Raw genomic sequence first — 16,001 nt, 5'->3', positions numbered from 1 at the left:
TCGGCCGCGGTAGCACGTCAGCGCAGAGACTTTAGTCGAGTTTGCTCAGAATTGTATAAGCGACAGATGCGGTTCCAACTACAATCTCCAGCTCGCCTGAAAGTAACTTTGCATGATGGTTCGGTGTGGTTCTACAGGGACCCCCAGGAAGCGGAGCAAATGCCTACAAGACTCAAGGAGGACAATCAGAACGCTCACCGGTCTGATGTGCCGTTCACTACTGACCCTATGAGGGATCCGCTTGACAAGCAGGAAAATCGAGATCCGGCAGACCATGACAGGGAGGTTCGAGATGGTGCACCACGACCCCGAAGATCTCCGGGAGGTCGCAGAGCATTGAACAAGAGGAATTGACTGTTCCAGTTCGCGCTGTAATGGAGGCGGATTAAATGGCGCTTATGGGGACTCTGAGACAAAGCAGACGCTGAAGAGGCGAGCATCCAAGGTTTACTGACCTACCGTAGCTCGTCATAATGTTGTTTTTCCTTTGTCTCTCTTTATTTTGTCTATTATGCCTAGTTTTACCATCTGTTTGGTGGTGTTGACAGGGATGGGGGGGGGGGAGGGAAAAGGGGGGGAACCGGGGGGGGGGATATATTGGTCCTGTCGGGATCCTGTCTGGCATGTTTCTTTTTTTTTCTTTGGAACGCTCAACCCGATATTAGAACGGAGATATGAGGGGGCGGTAAATGTTCTGTAGCACAGAAAAAAGGGAGTTTTCTTTCATAAATTCAGTTGGGGAGGTGCAGTGACAAAGTTATCTGGTTTAAAAGTATATTGCTTATTTTGTTTTCATACCTTAAGGTTAGAGGGAAATCGGTCTGTTCTAGTGCTACTACTTGGGGGAAGACAAGTTTGCGCCTATCTATCTACTGCCCCAGCCTGGTGCAATTAAAGTAATATCATGGAATGTAAATGGACTCCGCTCACCACAAAAAAGGTGGAGGGTACTTAGGCATCTCAAAACGTTGAAACCCGACCTAGTCTTATTGCAGGAATCGCATTTGGGTCAGGAGGATTTTTTCAGGATGGAAAAGCTGTGGGTAGCACAAGTTATGGGCTCACCGGCGGTCAACCGGAAGGCTGGGGTTTTAGTCCTCATTAACGGGCAGCTTAATTGTCAGGTGATAAGCTGTGAGTCAGCTAGCCAGGGAAGGTGGGTCCATGTATCGTTGAAGGTTCAGGAGACTCAGTACAGCTTGTACAATATTTATGGGCCGAACGATAATAATGCATGGTTTTATAGAGAGTTGGAGGAGTTATTATTGCAGGATGAGTGTCCTAATAAAATAGTAGGGGGAGACTTTAACGCCGTATTCAATTAACTGGAGTATAGGAAGCGTGCAGAGGGTGGAGAAGGGGTCGCTAGGTCCCAAGATGGGGTGTTGTCAACATTGATGCAGGCGACGGAGCTGGTAGATCCTTGGCGACAGTTGCATCCCGATGAACGGTGCTACTCCTTTTATTCCCACGCGAGAAATTCGTGGTCTCGCTTAGATTATATCTTAGTGCACCATTCTCTGAGAGGGAGGGTGGAGATGGCGAATGTGGGGGACCTTTTAATAGCAGACCATGCCCCGGTAGAGTTAGTTCTTAGTGCAGAGTACCCCAGAGGCCCGGACTATCTCTGGAGGTTTCCTTCCCAGTTGTTATCCCGAGAGGATTTTCGGAATAAGCTAGTGGGGTGGTGGGAGGAGTATCAGGATGCGAACCAGGAACATATGGAGGACCCCAGTCTGTTCTGGTGTACATCTAAAGCGGTGATGAGTGGGAGGATAATGAACTATGTGTTTGGGATGAAAAAAAAAAGGTGCTGCTACAACAGGAAGAAGCTAGTGCTAGAGTTCGGACTTCTTAGGTAACCCAGATGAAGCGAATAAAAAGAGATGGGTGGAGGCGCGTCAGGAGTTTGACAAGCTTACTAAAGATAGGGAATCCCTGCGGTTCACTGCATTTGAAGCTAACCTGCATAGATTTGGTAATAAGGCGGGTCCGTCTGTTGGCGAACCTGGCGAAGGGCCGTAGGCGCCCACAATTCATATCGGCCCTGAGGGGCCCTGATAGTAAGGTGGTTACTGACCCATCCACTGAATAGTGGGGGAATATTATAAATCCCTGTATGAAGATACTGTCACTGCGGACCTAACAGATACCCTTTTAAGTCGGGTAAAATTGCCGTCACTTACACAAGACCAGGTTGCGCAGCTAAATGCGGATGTTTCTGTAGGGGAGCTCCAGACGCTCATACGTCACCTGGGTAACTCCAAGGCCCCAGGACCTGATGGTTATTCGGGGGAGTATTATAAGACCTTGCTTACCCAGGTGTCTCCAGTTTTGCTGCGGCTGTATAATGAGGTGCTACATTAAATTGTTGCCCAAAGTGGGGAAAGACTTATTGGATCCCGGGTCGTACAGGCCCATTTCCCTTATAAATGTAGACACGAAAATAATATCCAAAAAAATGGCGGGACGATTGGCGACTATGTTGCCTACTCTGATTGCCCCCGAACAGGTAGGCTTTGTGCAGGGGAGATCGACAGTTATTAATATAAGAAATGTGCTAACGGTTCTGGACAGGGTTAGATATCATCCCGAGAAGGGGGAGACTCCAGCCATGCTCACCCTAGACGCTGAAAAGGCATTTGATAATGTCTGGTGGGCATGGCTGGAGGCGGTATTGGACAAGATGGGGTTTGAGGGATCTTTCCGGACTTTCCTGTCTCAGCTATATAAGAACCCCAAAGCGAGAGTCTATACGCAGGGTTTCCTTTCTAGCCCTTTTCCTCTACAGAAAGGCACACGACAGGGGTGTCCCCTATCACCCCTTCTTTTCAACCTAGCTCTAGAACCTCTGGCCAGGAGCCTGAATCAGTCTGACCTTTTTGAGGGGATAAGGATAGGGAACACGCGACTGAAAATGGCCCTGTTCGCTGATGACATCATCCTCTTTCTGGCTCGACCCCAGGATCATATAGGAAGAATCTTCGAGGAACTGAGAATTTTTGGCTCCTACTCGGGTTACCGAGTTAATATGGCCAAATGTGAGTTGCTAACGTTGTCCTCTGATAGTGGGGGATCCCAGCGTTAAATTTCCCACCGTTGATCTCTAGGACACTGACAGACCTAGACAGGTGGATGAATCTCCCAATTTCTCTGGTGGGGCGATGTCATACAATCTTCGCCAAGAGGTCGCTTATACTGAGGGACACTATACTGACGTGGAAGATCTTGAGGAAACAATTCCATTTGTCTTACCAATTCTCTAAACATCTCCCGTTATTTTGCAACCCCGGCTTCCAGTTGGGAGAGGCTAACAAGCTTTTTGATGACTGGGCCCAGAAAGGGATCACTACAGTGGGTGACCTGTTCAAAGAGGGGGAAGACAGATGGGCCCCAATGCAGGAGTTGGAGGAGAGATGGGGGATACGGGGATCAAACTTTTTGCCATATCTGCAGATGAGAAGTTATGATAGAAGCCTTGTTAGAGACCTGTCTCGGGAGTGGACTAGGAATGACTTTGACCGCTTTCTCAAGACTACGACTAGACCCACGATAACCTCCTTGTACCAGTCCTTATGAGACAAATGGAGATCTAGAGATAGGGAAAACATTTTTGACAAGTGGAAGGGACTATTGGAAGTGGAGGATGTGTACTCACATATCTATTCAGGTCTATATAGAGCGGTTACAAATGAGCTATAGAGAGAAACCCATCTTAAAATAATATTGTACCATCTATGGCTTTAACATCCCATGTAAGGAGGGTGATGTCAGCAGATTGAAAGGGTGTCCCAAATGTATGATGGAAGGGTCGGACCTTTTTCATGGCTTGTGGCAGTGTCCAAAGCTGAGTTTTTTGGTGACAGGTGGGGCAGATCTTGCGGGATACCAGCAGTTTTAAGGGAGATATTTCCCCAGTATTGGTGATCATGCACTCGATCACTCAGACTTCTTCGTCTTCAAGGAGGGAAGGAGATGGAGGGGCACTGCAGCTTGCACCGATGGGTCATAAACTTTTGATGGTGGCCAAGCGATGTTGTGACGGACCCCCAGTACTCAGAAAGAGTATGTCCGCCTCTGTATTCTTCCTTCCTCAGGAGATATTGCAAACCGCTGATCTGTAGCTCCTAGTTTCCCCAGTCACTGGACGAGACTCAGTGTGGGTGAAACAAATTCTGCTTTATTGAACAAGTGCACAGACTTATATACAGAAAGCGAACAGATGAGACTGTAATCTCATCACATCCCCCTTCCCCTCCCCAGACATTCTGTTTGCCCCCACACCACAGGGGTCCACCTGCTAAAATAGCTCCAGACCGCCCTAGCAGGAGCCTGGCCAAAATGTCATTGTCCAGAGCTCTTTCAGAGTACAACGGGAGATAACGAAGGGGGAAATGCTGACAGTCTTTTGAAACAAGTTACACAACATAACATAATTACACATATCCAACACCAGTACACATTTAACTCAAACTGATGACCATGTCGTCACATAGCTCCCCCAAGTTAAAGGATGGCAGACCCGGTGAGACCATCTACGGATCCATTAGGGGATGTCCATGAGGGTACAGTCACCCTCTTCAGTACCGTTTGCCGAGATAGTCCATGATCATTGGCCCTGGGTTTCCAGAGCCTGTGTTGAATTGGGAAATTGGATGGCTGTAGAGCCAGGCTCCACCGCAACATCCATCCCTGGGCCCCGGACCCCCGGTTCAACCAAACAAGGGGGGGGGGGGGGTCTCCAAATTCCTAGGCCCGTAGTTGCTAGGAAGGAGGCTGGCCATCAGCTCCCTCCAGGATCCCAGGTCACGGTGGGTTCCGTGACAGATATATTCTGCAGTTATAGCTGCAGCCGACAGTTCCATCTCGTGATATGGTTCTTGTCCAATTACGACATGTGTTCCATTTAGAATGGCTTGAGGCCCTAAATAATAAAAAGCTTTTGGGGAGAAAACTCTATCATGTATGGAAACGGTTCCTGATTAGGTACACTACCGCTTCGGAATATCCGCAAATACTATCTCCATTTAAGTTAACGTCCTGGTATTTGACGGAGGACCTGAAAGAGAATTTGGGGGTGTTGAAAGTACCTTAGACCGGGCTGTTAAGGGTAGATAGTCTGAATCTGACTTCTGTTAGTTATAGGGCACATTATTAGGTATTTGGGGGGAGGGGAGGTAACAGACTGAAGAGAGGGTTGGGGTATGTTATTGGCTGTTTTACTCGAAGACCGTTGATAATTTATGTACGGTTTGCAATTTAAGATATGTGACACTGTATTTCTGCTACTTAAGATTGTGTTTACATGACATGTTTCTTTTGGATATACACTCACCTAAAGAATTATTAGGAACACCATACTAATACGGTGTTGGACCCCTTTTGCCTTCAGAACTGCCTTAATTCTACGTGCCATTGATTCAACAAGGTGCTGATAGCATTCTTTAGAAATGTTGGCCCATATTGATAGGATAGCATCTTGCAGTTGATAGAGATTTGAGGGATGCACATCCAGGGCACGAAGCTCCCGTTCCACCACATCCCAAAGATGCTCTATTGGGTTGAGATCTGGTGACTGTGGGGGCCATTTTAGTACAGTGAACTCATTGTCATGTTCAAGAAACCAATTTGAAATGATTCGAGCTTTGTGACATGGTGCATTATCTTGCTGGAAGTAGCCATCAGAGGATGGATACATGTTCTCATTCTGTTTACGCCAAATTCGGACTCTACCATTTGAATGTCTCAACAGAAATCGAGACTCATCAGACCAGGCAACATTTTTCCAGTCTTCAACAGTCCAATTTTGGTGAGCTCGTGCAAATTGTAGCCTCTTTTTCCTATTTGTAGTGGAGATGAGTGGTACCCGGTGGGGTCTTCTGCTGTTGTAGCCCATCCGCCTCAAGGTTGTGCGTGTTGTGGCTTCACAAATGCTTTGCTGCATACCTCGGTTGTAACGAGTGGTTATTTCAGTCAACGTTGCTCTTCTATCAGCTTGAATCAGTCGGCCCATTCTCCTCTGACCTCTAGCATCCACAAGGCATTTTTGCCCACAGGACTGCCGCATACTGGATGTTTTTCCCTTTTCACACCATTCTTTGTAAACCCTAGAAATGGTTGTGCGTGAAAATCCCAGTAACTGAGCAGATTGTGAAATACTCAGACCGGCCCGTCTGGCACCAACAACCATGCCACGCTCAAAATTGCTTAAATCACCTTTCTTTCCCATTCTGACATTCAGTTTGGAGTTCAGGAGATTGTCTTGACCAGGAGCACCCCCCTAAATGCATTGAAGCAACTGCCATGTGATTGGTTGACTAGATAATTGCATTAATGAGAAATAGAACAGGTGTTCCTAATAATTCTTTAGGTGAGTGTATATGTGATGCTACATATCTATAACAAAAATCAATAAAGAAATGTGCAAAAAAAGAAATGTACCCTAATGCCTGATGGACCTTATTGATTTGCAGTGGGGTCTGTCAGGTTGACACCACACAACAGCAGAACAACAACCTGAACAAAGCAAATGTGGAGAAGTTGTCTATAGCAACCAATTAGATTCAGCCTTATATTTCTCCACACCAGGTTAGAAATGTAAACAGTGATCTGATTGGTTACTATGCAAGTCTTGTTTTCATCAAGGAAGCTCAATAAGTGGAGAAAGTCGCTAGAAACCAATCAGATTTAGGTTCTAATTTTCCTGCACAGCTTCGATAATGAAAGAAGAGCTGTGATTGGTTGCTGCGGGCCCTCGCAATACACTGAGGTTCCTATACGTTAGTACCTCACGTCCTATACGTTCTATTCACTGCCTATAGAACGAGCCCGAGCGGCAGGAGGCGGGCATGAAGTGCTGGCAGGTCGGGTCTGGTTGGTGCAGGCGGAGGGTGTGCAGCAGTTACGCTGTGTACATGTCATGTGACCAGCAGCGGCCTCTCCTGAGCACTTGCCCGGTCAGGCAGAGCAGGACTGGCTCGTGTCGTTGTGCCGGACCTGCATTCATGCTGCACACCGTGTGGCCCCGGTGGGCTCTCCTGAGAGGCTGCTCCCTGGGCTCTCTCCGGCGACTCTACCACGGAGACCAAGTGGCCACAATCGGCTCCACACCGGACTCTAGCTCCCCGGCTTACCAGGTAGGCCCGTCACTGGGTCAGGGTCATATACACTCCTGGGGAAGGAGGGGGCGTGTGCTGCAAGCTGTGACCCTCCAGGCACCACTACTCCCAGCATGCCCTATTAGCTGTGTGCATGCTGAGGGTTGTAGTCACACAGCAGCTGGAATAATACATGAGTGATCTGCAAGCTGTGACCTTCCAGCCACCACTACTCCCAGCATGCCCTATTAGCTGTGTGCATGCTGAGGGTTGTAGTCACACAACTGCAGTGATAATGTACATGAGTGATCTGCAAGCTGTGACCTTCCAGCCACCACTACTCCCAGCATGCCCTATTAGCTGTGTGCATGCTGAGGGTTGTAGTCACACAACTGCAGTGATAATGTACATGAGTGATCTGCAAGCTGTGACCTTCCAGCCACCACTACTCCCAGCATGCCCTATTAGCTGTGTGCATGCTGAGGGTTGTAGTCACACAACTGCAGTGATAATGTACATGAGTGATCTGCAAGCTGTGACCTTCCAGCCACCACTACTCCCAGCATGCCCTATTAGCTGTGTGCATGCTGAGGGTTGTAGTCACACAACTACAGTGATAATGTACATGAGTGATCTGCAAGCTGTGACCTTCCAGCCACCACTACTCCCAGCATGCCCTATTAGCTGTGTGCATGCTGAGGGTTGTAGTCACACAACTGCAGTGATAATGTACATGAGTGATCTGCAAGCTGTGACCTTCCAGCCACCACTACTCCCAGCATGTCCTATTAGCTGTCTGCATGCTGAGGGTTGTAGTCACAGAACAGCAGAATTGATAATATACATGAGTGATCTGCAAGATGTGACCTTCCAGCCACCACTACTCCCAGCATGTCCTATTAGCTGTCTGCATGCTGAGGGTTGTAGTCACAGAACAGCAGAATTGATAATATACATGAGTGATCTGCAAGATGTGACCTTCCAGACACCACTACTTCAAGCATGACCTATTAGCTCTGTTCATGCTGAGGGTTGTAGTCACAGAACAGCAGGAATGATAATATACATGAGTGATCTGCAAGCTATGACCCTTCAGACACCACTACCCCCAGCATGTCCTATTAGCAGTGTGCATGCTGAGGGTTGTAGTCACACGACGGCTGGAATGACATAGATGTCTCTATATTATCAATGATATGTGTCATAATAAATATCTATTTCGGTCAACTGCCCATCAAAGGGGTTCTCCAGCCTTTTTAATTGATGGCCTATCCCAGGGTAGCAAGTCATTAGCTGATCATCAGGGATCCAGCTCCCCCCACCGCTCGGTTATTTATATATACCTCCAACCTGATCAGCACTGACCGCCTTGTAGTGGACTGGACTCGTGGACAGCCACTAATGTGCCGAGTGTCCAGTAGCTCTGGTCCCAAATTCTGGTAACAGAGCTGCATAGAACTGGCAGGGGAGTAGGACCGCTGCTGATTAGCTAGTGATGGATAGGCCGTCACTTAAAGGCAGGACAACCTCTTTAAACACTTATTTACATATCATTGATTCATGCCCATGTGCTGCACGTTCTCTCCATGGGCACTACACGGATCCAGTGAATTTTATGTGTATTCAGACTTTTTTCATATTTTTCAGGGGAATGTTTGTCCTTAGAAAAAAAAACACAGAAGCATTCTCCATCTAGGTGCATTTTGTGGACAGAACATGCCCGGTTCAGGGTACTTTCACACTAGCGTTTTTATTTTCCGGCGCTGAGTTCCGTCCTAGGGTCTCTATACCGGAAAATAACTGATCAGGCATATCCCCATGCATTCTGAATAAAGAGTAATCCGTTCAGGATGCATCAGGATGTCTTCAGTTCAGTCCTTTTGACTGTTCAGGACAGAGATAATACCGCAGCATGCTACGGTTTTATCTCCGGCCCAAAAAACTGAACACTTGCCTGAATGCCGGATCCGGCATTTTTTTTCCCATAGGAATGTATTAGTGCCAGATCCGGCATTCAAAGTATGACAAACGGACAGATGGATCCGATCTTGCAATGCATTTTTAAGACGGATCAGGATCCTGATCAGTCTTAAAATGCAATCAGTTTGCATGCGTTTTGCCGGATCACTCTGCCGCAAGTGTGAAAGTAGCCTTATTCAATGGGCCGGAGGCCCTCCACGTGTGGTCCGTTTTTCACTGATCCATTTCTTAGAAACGTTGCCCTTTTTGCAGATGCAAATAATGAATCATCTACCGAGCTCAGACCTCTGCAGAGGCAATGCTCGAGTGCAAAATGGTCCGAGTTTTTGCGTGTGCAAGACTGACAAGATGTGTCCTTGCTCTGATTATAAATGATAAGGCTCTGTTCACACTGTGGCTGATTCCTGTTTTGATTCAGTTCTTTATTGCCGAGCATTACAGAAGGTCAGGGCTCGAGCACACAGATGTAGTCAGGATCCATGCCACATGATTACTGAATGCTTGGGGCAGGGCTGGCCAACCTGTGGCTCTCCAGCTGTTGTAGAACTACAATTCCCACCATTCCCTGCTGTAGGCTGATAGCTGTAGGCAGTCTTTGCATGCTGGAAGTTGTAGTTTTGCAACAGCTGGAGAGCTACACGTTGGCCATCCCTGGAGGGGGCTATTTATCTTTATGTGAAAAAAGGGCACCATATTGGGCACCAGGTTTGTCTATTACTTTCTATTGATTATGGTACTTCCATTTTATTAGTGAAACATCATAGTTTCCATGCAGCAGTGAAGGAGAAGCCTGTGAATGTGTTTTGGCCCTTTATACGCAGGGGCCCCTGACAGCAGCATCAACTGTACTGCCCTGATAGCGGCCCTGAACGTATCTAGTCTAAATGTGCACCAAGCTTATCAGTGATTCAGGCTGGATGATAAATGGGGTGCGTTGTTAAGACCATTTTCTCTGACTTTACACCACTTAGGCTGCTTTCACACTAGCGTTTCTATTTTACGGCATTGAGATCCATCATAGGGTCTCAATACCGGGAAAAAACGCTTCCGTTTTGTCCCCATTCATTGTCAAAACATAACTGAACAGAACGTAATTGTCACGGCGGACAGGATACAAGATACACAGAATATCAACAACCAAGTGTCTAGGGAAGAAGCTGGGGATAAAGGTCACCTCCTGACAATCCCTACCAGCTCTCCCTAGACTTCTATGCCCACGTTCAGACCCTGAAGGTGGGAATCAACGTGTCCCCGTGCCTAGGCTGAAGATTCCCTAAAATCCCTAAGATGGTGAAAGGGGGAAAGAGGCAGCCTGCTCCCTCAGGACCTGGAGGGGGCCGGCGTCTCTCTAACAGCCTAGACAGACAATCACAAGATAACAAAACCAACTTATCTTTTACTGAGCAGGAACAGCAAATCCTTCCTTCCTTCCAGCCAGACAGAAGCTATAACCCGCACAGGACACTGGGAGTGGGCGTAATGTTTTAAATTTTTTTTATCTATTTGATAAAAGTGGGACCAAAGCCGAAACATTCCATGACATGCAATAGAAACGCCCACTCAATTGAATCAAATGCCTTGGCCGTATCTAGGGATGCTAAGGCCCACTGTCTGCCGTCCATTCATCCCACCTGCGCCACCACCTGGGCTCTCCTGATATTGCTAGAGGTGGAACGACCTGGTATGAATCCAGATTGATCCTCATGAACAATTGAGGTAATCACTCTATTCAACCTATTTGCAAAAATCTAGATTCTAGTAATCTAGATTCAATAGTGATATTGGGCGATAGGACCCACATTCTAAGGGATTTTTATCTGGCTTTAGGAGAACTACAATAGAGGCTTCATATAGTGTATCTGGTAACTGGCCCCTGTCCAGAGAAGCAGCATACATCTTGCGCAGCTGAGGTCCTAAGATATCCTCTTATTTAGAATATACCTCCAGAGGGATGCCGTCTGGGCCTGGGGACTTTCCCAAGTTTAAACCTTTAATCGCAGCAGTTACCTCCTCTAGCGTGATCTCTTCGTCAAGAAGCCCCCTATCCAAGGGGGATAATTGAGGATGAGCCACCTCCTCTAAGTACGTTCGTAGATCAGACAATGGTATACTGGGTTCTTGAGGAGTATAGTTCACTATAGAATTCTCTAAATCTGTTTAATATTCCACCAGGTTCCTCCACTATGGTTCCATCCTCATTCTGGATGCGAAAATTCCGAGGAGCCATAGTGTTGCGTCTGACAACCTGTGCTAGGACCTTCCCTGTTTTACTACCTTGCTCAAAAGCTTGTTGTTTAAGGAAGAAGAGCTTGCGGTCGCTCTTTTCTTGCAAGCATAACATATACTGCCTGCTTTTCTGCATCCAATCTAGTCTATTCTCTTCAGAGGGATCAGAAACGTATGCATTCTGCTGTCTTACATATTGCACACAGCTCCTCTTCCTTAAGCCTCGCGTTCTTCTTAATGTAAGATATGGATGATTTGACACAGCCTCTCATAAAAGCTTTCAGGGTATCCCATAGTATAAGAACATCGCTATCTCCCTCTGTGTTAAGATCTAGGAACACTCTCAAATGGTCAGGTATACTGTCATTTATGTTCATCAGGGACAGCCAGAATGGGTGAATGCGAAGACTGTGGCCATGTGACCCCCCCATCAGATGGGAGCAGCGTCCCCACAATAGGCGCATGGTCAGACGGTCCCTGAGGCACATACTTCACATCAGAGATTGTGAGATAAGCTTGCACATCACATAGCAGATAATCTATGCGGGATAGCGCCCCCTTAGAGGGCGTGAAGCAAGAGAACTCCCTATTAGACGGGTTTCTTTCCCTCCACACATCTAGCCACCCCAGCTCCGAGATGAAGCGTCTAAGTCGCGAATCACCCGTTTGTATGCCATCCGCGCGGGGATTGGCTTGAAACCTATCTGTCTCGTCTCCTACCAAATTAAGGTCCCCCATGCACAATACACCGGCAAATGGGAACTGAGCTGCAAAGCCCGCCGCAGCCTGTAGGACAGAGAGGTTGGCAGGAGGAGGTATATACACACCGAGTATAACATAGGGCACGCCATTCAAATGTGCAAATACAAAGACATACTGGCCTTCAGGATCCGTCACCTCCTGTTGTACCTCCCACCTGACTGATCGGTGAACCAGTAAGGACACGCCCCTAGAATATGATGTACCATATGCTAGGGATCGACCGATATTGATTTTTTAGGGCCGATACCGATAATTTGTCAACTTTCAGGCCGATAGCCGATAATTTATACCGATATTCTGGGTATTTTTATTTTTGAGAAAAAAAAAAATTTCCTACACAAATCTGCTGAAAATTAATATGTTTATTGTTAACGTGTATTATTTTATTTTTTTGTAAATCTTTTTCATTTATACTTAATATTTTTGTGGGTTTTTTTTTACTAACTTTTAGCCCCCTTAGGGACTAGAACCCTTGTCCTATTCCCCCTGATAGATCTCTATCAGGGTGAATAGGAGCTCACACTGTCCCTGCTGCTCTGTGCTTTGTGCACACAGCAGCATGGAGCTGAACATGGCAGCCAGGGCTTCAATAGCGTCCTGGCTGCCATGGTAACCGATCGGAGCCCCAGGCTTACACTGCTGGGGCTCCGATCGGAGGAGCAGGGGAGAGGGGATCCTGTGGCCACTGCCACCAATGATTAATACTGGGGGGGGGGGGGGGCGCACTGCGCCACCAATGTTTTTACTATTGGGATGGGGGTGGGGGGCGCACTGCGCCACCAATGATTTATATTGGGGGGGGGGGCGCACTGCGCCACCAATGAAGATAAGTCTCTCATTCATATACAGGAGGCGGGAGCTGGCTGCAGAATCACATAGTCGGCTCCCGACCTCTATGAGCGGTAGCTGCGATCCGCGGCACCTAAGGGGTTAACTACCGCGGACCGCAGCTGCCGTTCATAGAGGTCGGGAGCCGGCTATGTGATTCTGCAGCCAGCTCCCGCCTCCTGTATATGAATTAATGAGAGAGGCATCTTCATTGGTGGCGCAGCGGCTACAGCCCCGCCCCTCCTCTTGTCTTCTCTCCTGTCATTGGCGGCAGCAGCAGCACAGGGGGAGGAGACACTGCTTCCTTCTCCCCTGTGCTGCGGAGGGAACACAGAGAGCGCTGAGAGCAGCGCGTTCTGTGTTCCCAATAAGTTATCGGTATATTGGCAAAATAGATGCCGATACCGATAACTGTCAAAATCCTCAATATCGGCCGATAATATCGGTAAAACCGATAATCGGTCGATCCCTACCATATGCACTTCTTGCCCATTGTACCCATGGTTTATGCAATCTGCCCTCTGTTTCGGCTGTGATATGGGTTTCCTGGAGGCATAGTATGTGTGGATTATACACTGCTCAAAAAAATAAAGGGAACACTTAAACAACACAATGTAACTCCAAGTCAATCACACTTCTGTGAAATCAAACTGTCCACTTAGGAAGCAACACTGAGTGACAATCATTTTCACATGCTGTTGTGCAAATGGGAGAGACAACAGGTGGAAATTATAGGCAATTAGCAAGACACCCCCAATAAAGGAGTGGTTCTGCAGGTGGTGACCACAGACCACTTCTCAGTTCCTATGCTTCCTGGCTGATGTTTTGGTCACTTTTGAATGCTGGCGGTGCTTTCACACCGCTTTCTAGTGGTAGCATGAGACGGAGTCTACAACCCACACAAGTGGCTCAGGTAGTGCAGCTTATCCAGGATGGCACATCAATGCGAGCTGTGGCAAGAAGGTTTGCTGTGTCTGTCAGCGTAGTGTCCAGAGCATGGAGGCGCTACCAGGAGACAGGCCAGTACATCAGGAGACGTGGAGGAGGCCGTAGGAGGGCAACAACCCAGCAGCAGGACCGCTACCTCCGCCTTTGTGCAAGGAGGAACAGGAGGAGCACTGCCAGAGCCCTGCAAAATGACCTCCAGCAGGCCACAAATGTGCATGTGTCTGCTCAAACGGTCAGAAACAGACTCCATGAGGGTGATATGAGGGCCCGACATCCACAGGTGGGGGTTGTGCTTACAGCCCAACACCGTGCAGGACGTTTGGCATTTGCCAGAGAACACCAAGATTGGCAAATTCGCCACTGGCGCCCTGTGCTCTTCACAGATGAAAGCAGGTTCACACTGAGCACATGTGACAGACGTGACGAGTCTTGAGACGCCGTGGAGAACGTTCTGCTGCCTGCAACATCCTCCAGCATGACCGGTTTGGCATTGGGTCAGTAATGGTGTGGGGTGGCATTTCTTTGGAGGGCTGCACAGCCCTCCATGTGCTCGCCAGAGGTAGCCTGACTGCCATTAGGTACCGAGATGAGATCCTCAGACCCCTTGTGAGACCATATGCTGGTGCGGTTGGCCCTGGGTTCCTCCTAATGCAAGACAATGCTAGACCTCATGTGGCTGGAGTGTGTCAGCAGTTCCTGCAAGACGTAGGCATTGATGCTATGGACTGGCCCGCCCGTTCCCCAGACCTGAATCCAATTGAGCACATCTGGGACATCATGTCTCGCTCTATCCACCAATGTCACGTTGCACCACAGACTGTCCAGGAGTTGGCAGATGCTTTAGTCCAGGTCTGGGAGGAGATCCCTCAGGAGACCGTCCGCCACCTCATCAGGAGCATGCACATTCGTTGTAGGGAGGTCATACAGGCACGTGGAGGCCACACACACACTACTGAACCTCATTTTGACTTGTTTTAAGGACATTACATCAAAGTTGGATCAGCCTGTAGTGTGTTTCTCCACTTTAATTTTGAGTGTGACTCCAAATCCAGACCTCCATGGGTTGAAAATTTTGTTTTCCATTTTTTAATTTTTGTGTGATTTTGTTGTCAGCACATTAAACTATGTAAAGAACAAAGTATTTCAGAAGAATATTTAATTAACTCAGATATAGGATGTGTTATTTTTGTGTTTCCTTAATTTTTTTTGAGCAGTGTATATACGGACTTGTGCGAATACCGCCATACGCTTCCTGGGACCTCCCAAACCACGCACATTCCAGGACATACATGTTACAGATGCCATGTGTTCTGTATAGATATCATTGAATAAAATAGGCCAGGAAACCCAGAACATATATTATTACTTTCCGCGGCCTCACTAGGAGCCAGTCCTCGGCCTCCCTAGGGTTGTTAAAGAAATGCGATTTCCCGCCATCTAGGACCCTCAAACGGGCCGGATAGGCCATTGAATATTGCAAATCGAGATCACGCAAACGTTTCTTTATAGATATAAACGTAGCCCTCTTCTTCTGTAGCTCTGCTGAGAAATCCGGGTATAAGGATAGGTTAGCAGATCCGAGGGTGATGGTTTGCTTGATTCTTGCCTTGGAAAGAATGAGGTTGCGATCCCGCCAGTTAAGCATGCGGGCAAAGAGCGGTCTTGAAGGAGCCCCAGGTGGGGGCATTCGAGCCGGGACCCGGTGAGCCCTCTCCACTGCATAGGCCGCCGAGAATGATGCGTCCGGGAACGTTGGTCTGAACCATCCCGCTAAAAATGAAGCAGGATCGGATCCCTCGGACCTCTCAGGCATTCCCAATATGCGTATGTTATTTCTTCTCGAGCGGTTTTCTAAGTCGTCGCATTTCTGACGCCACATTTCAACCGCTCCCTCTACAGCAGACACCCTAGCTGCCAAGGGTCTGGTCGAGTCCTCCAGCTCTGACACCCTTTCCTCTGTGAGCCGAACCCGCTCCCTCAGTTGCTGAACGTCATTGCGCAAGAGGCCCAGGTCCACTCTGACCTCCTCTATCTTGCCTGTAAGAGACGACTGGCATCCCATGATAGCTGCCATCAGCTGACTGTGGGAAGTCTGCAGGGTGAGTTCGGGTTCCTCCTCCGTCGCTGGGGCTTGTCCAGCTTGTCCCCTGGTTAGCGGTG

At 48.0% G+C, this 16,001-nt stretch overlaps 1 protein-coding gene across 1 annotated transcript in view; it reads left to right on the top strand.

The window, feature by feature from the left end:
- The first annotated feature begins 6,925 nt into the window (after positions 1-6,925).
- MCCC2 (methylcrotonyl-CoA carboxylase subunit 2) overlaps positions 6,926-16,001 on the top strand; it is a 174,365-nt gene continuing 165,289 nt past the window's right edge. Inside the window, exon 1 of the mRNA XM_040421473.1 lies at positions 6,926-7,136. Within this exon, the coding sequence (XP_040277407.1) occupies positions 7,005-7,136 (132 nt within the window). The 5' untranslated portion in view covers positions 6,926-7,004. The remainder of the gene's footprint in view (positions 7,137-16,001) is intronic.

Source organism: Bufo bufo, chromosome 2 (genome assembly GCF_905171765.1).
Source record: "Bufo bufo chromosome 2, aBufBuf1.1, whole genome shotgun sequence".
NCBI classification, from domain to species: Eukaryota; Metazoa; Chordata; class Amphibia; order Anura; family Bufonidae; genus Bufo; species Bufo bufo.
Note: the sequence above shows the minus strand (reverse complement) of the source record. Positions and strands in the feature narration are given on the sequence as shown.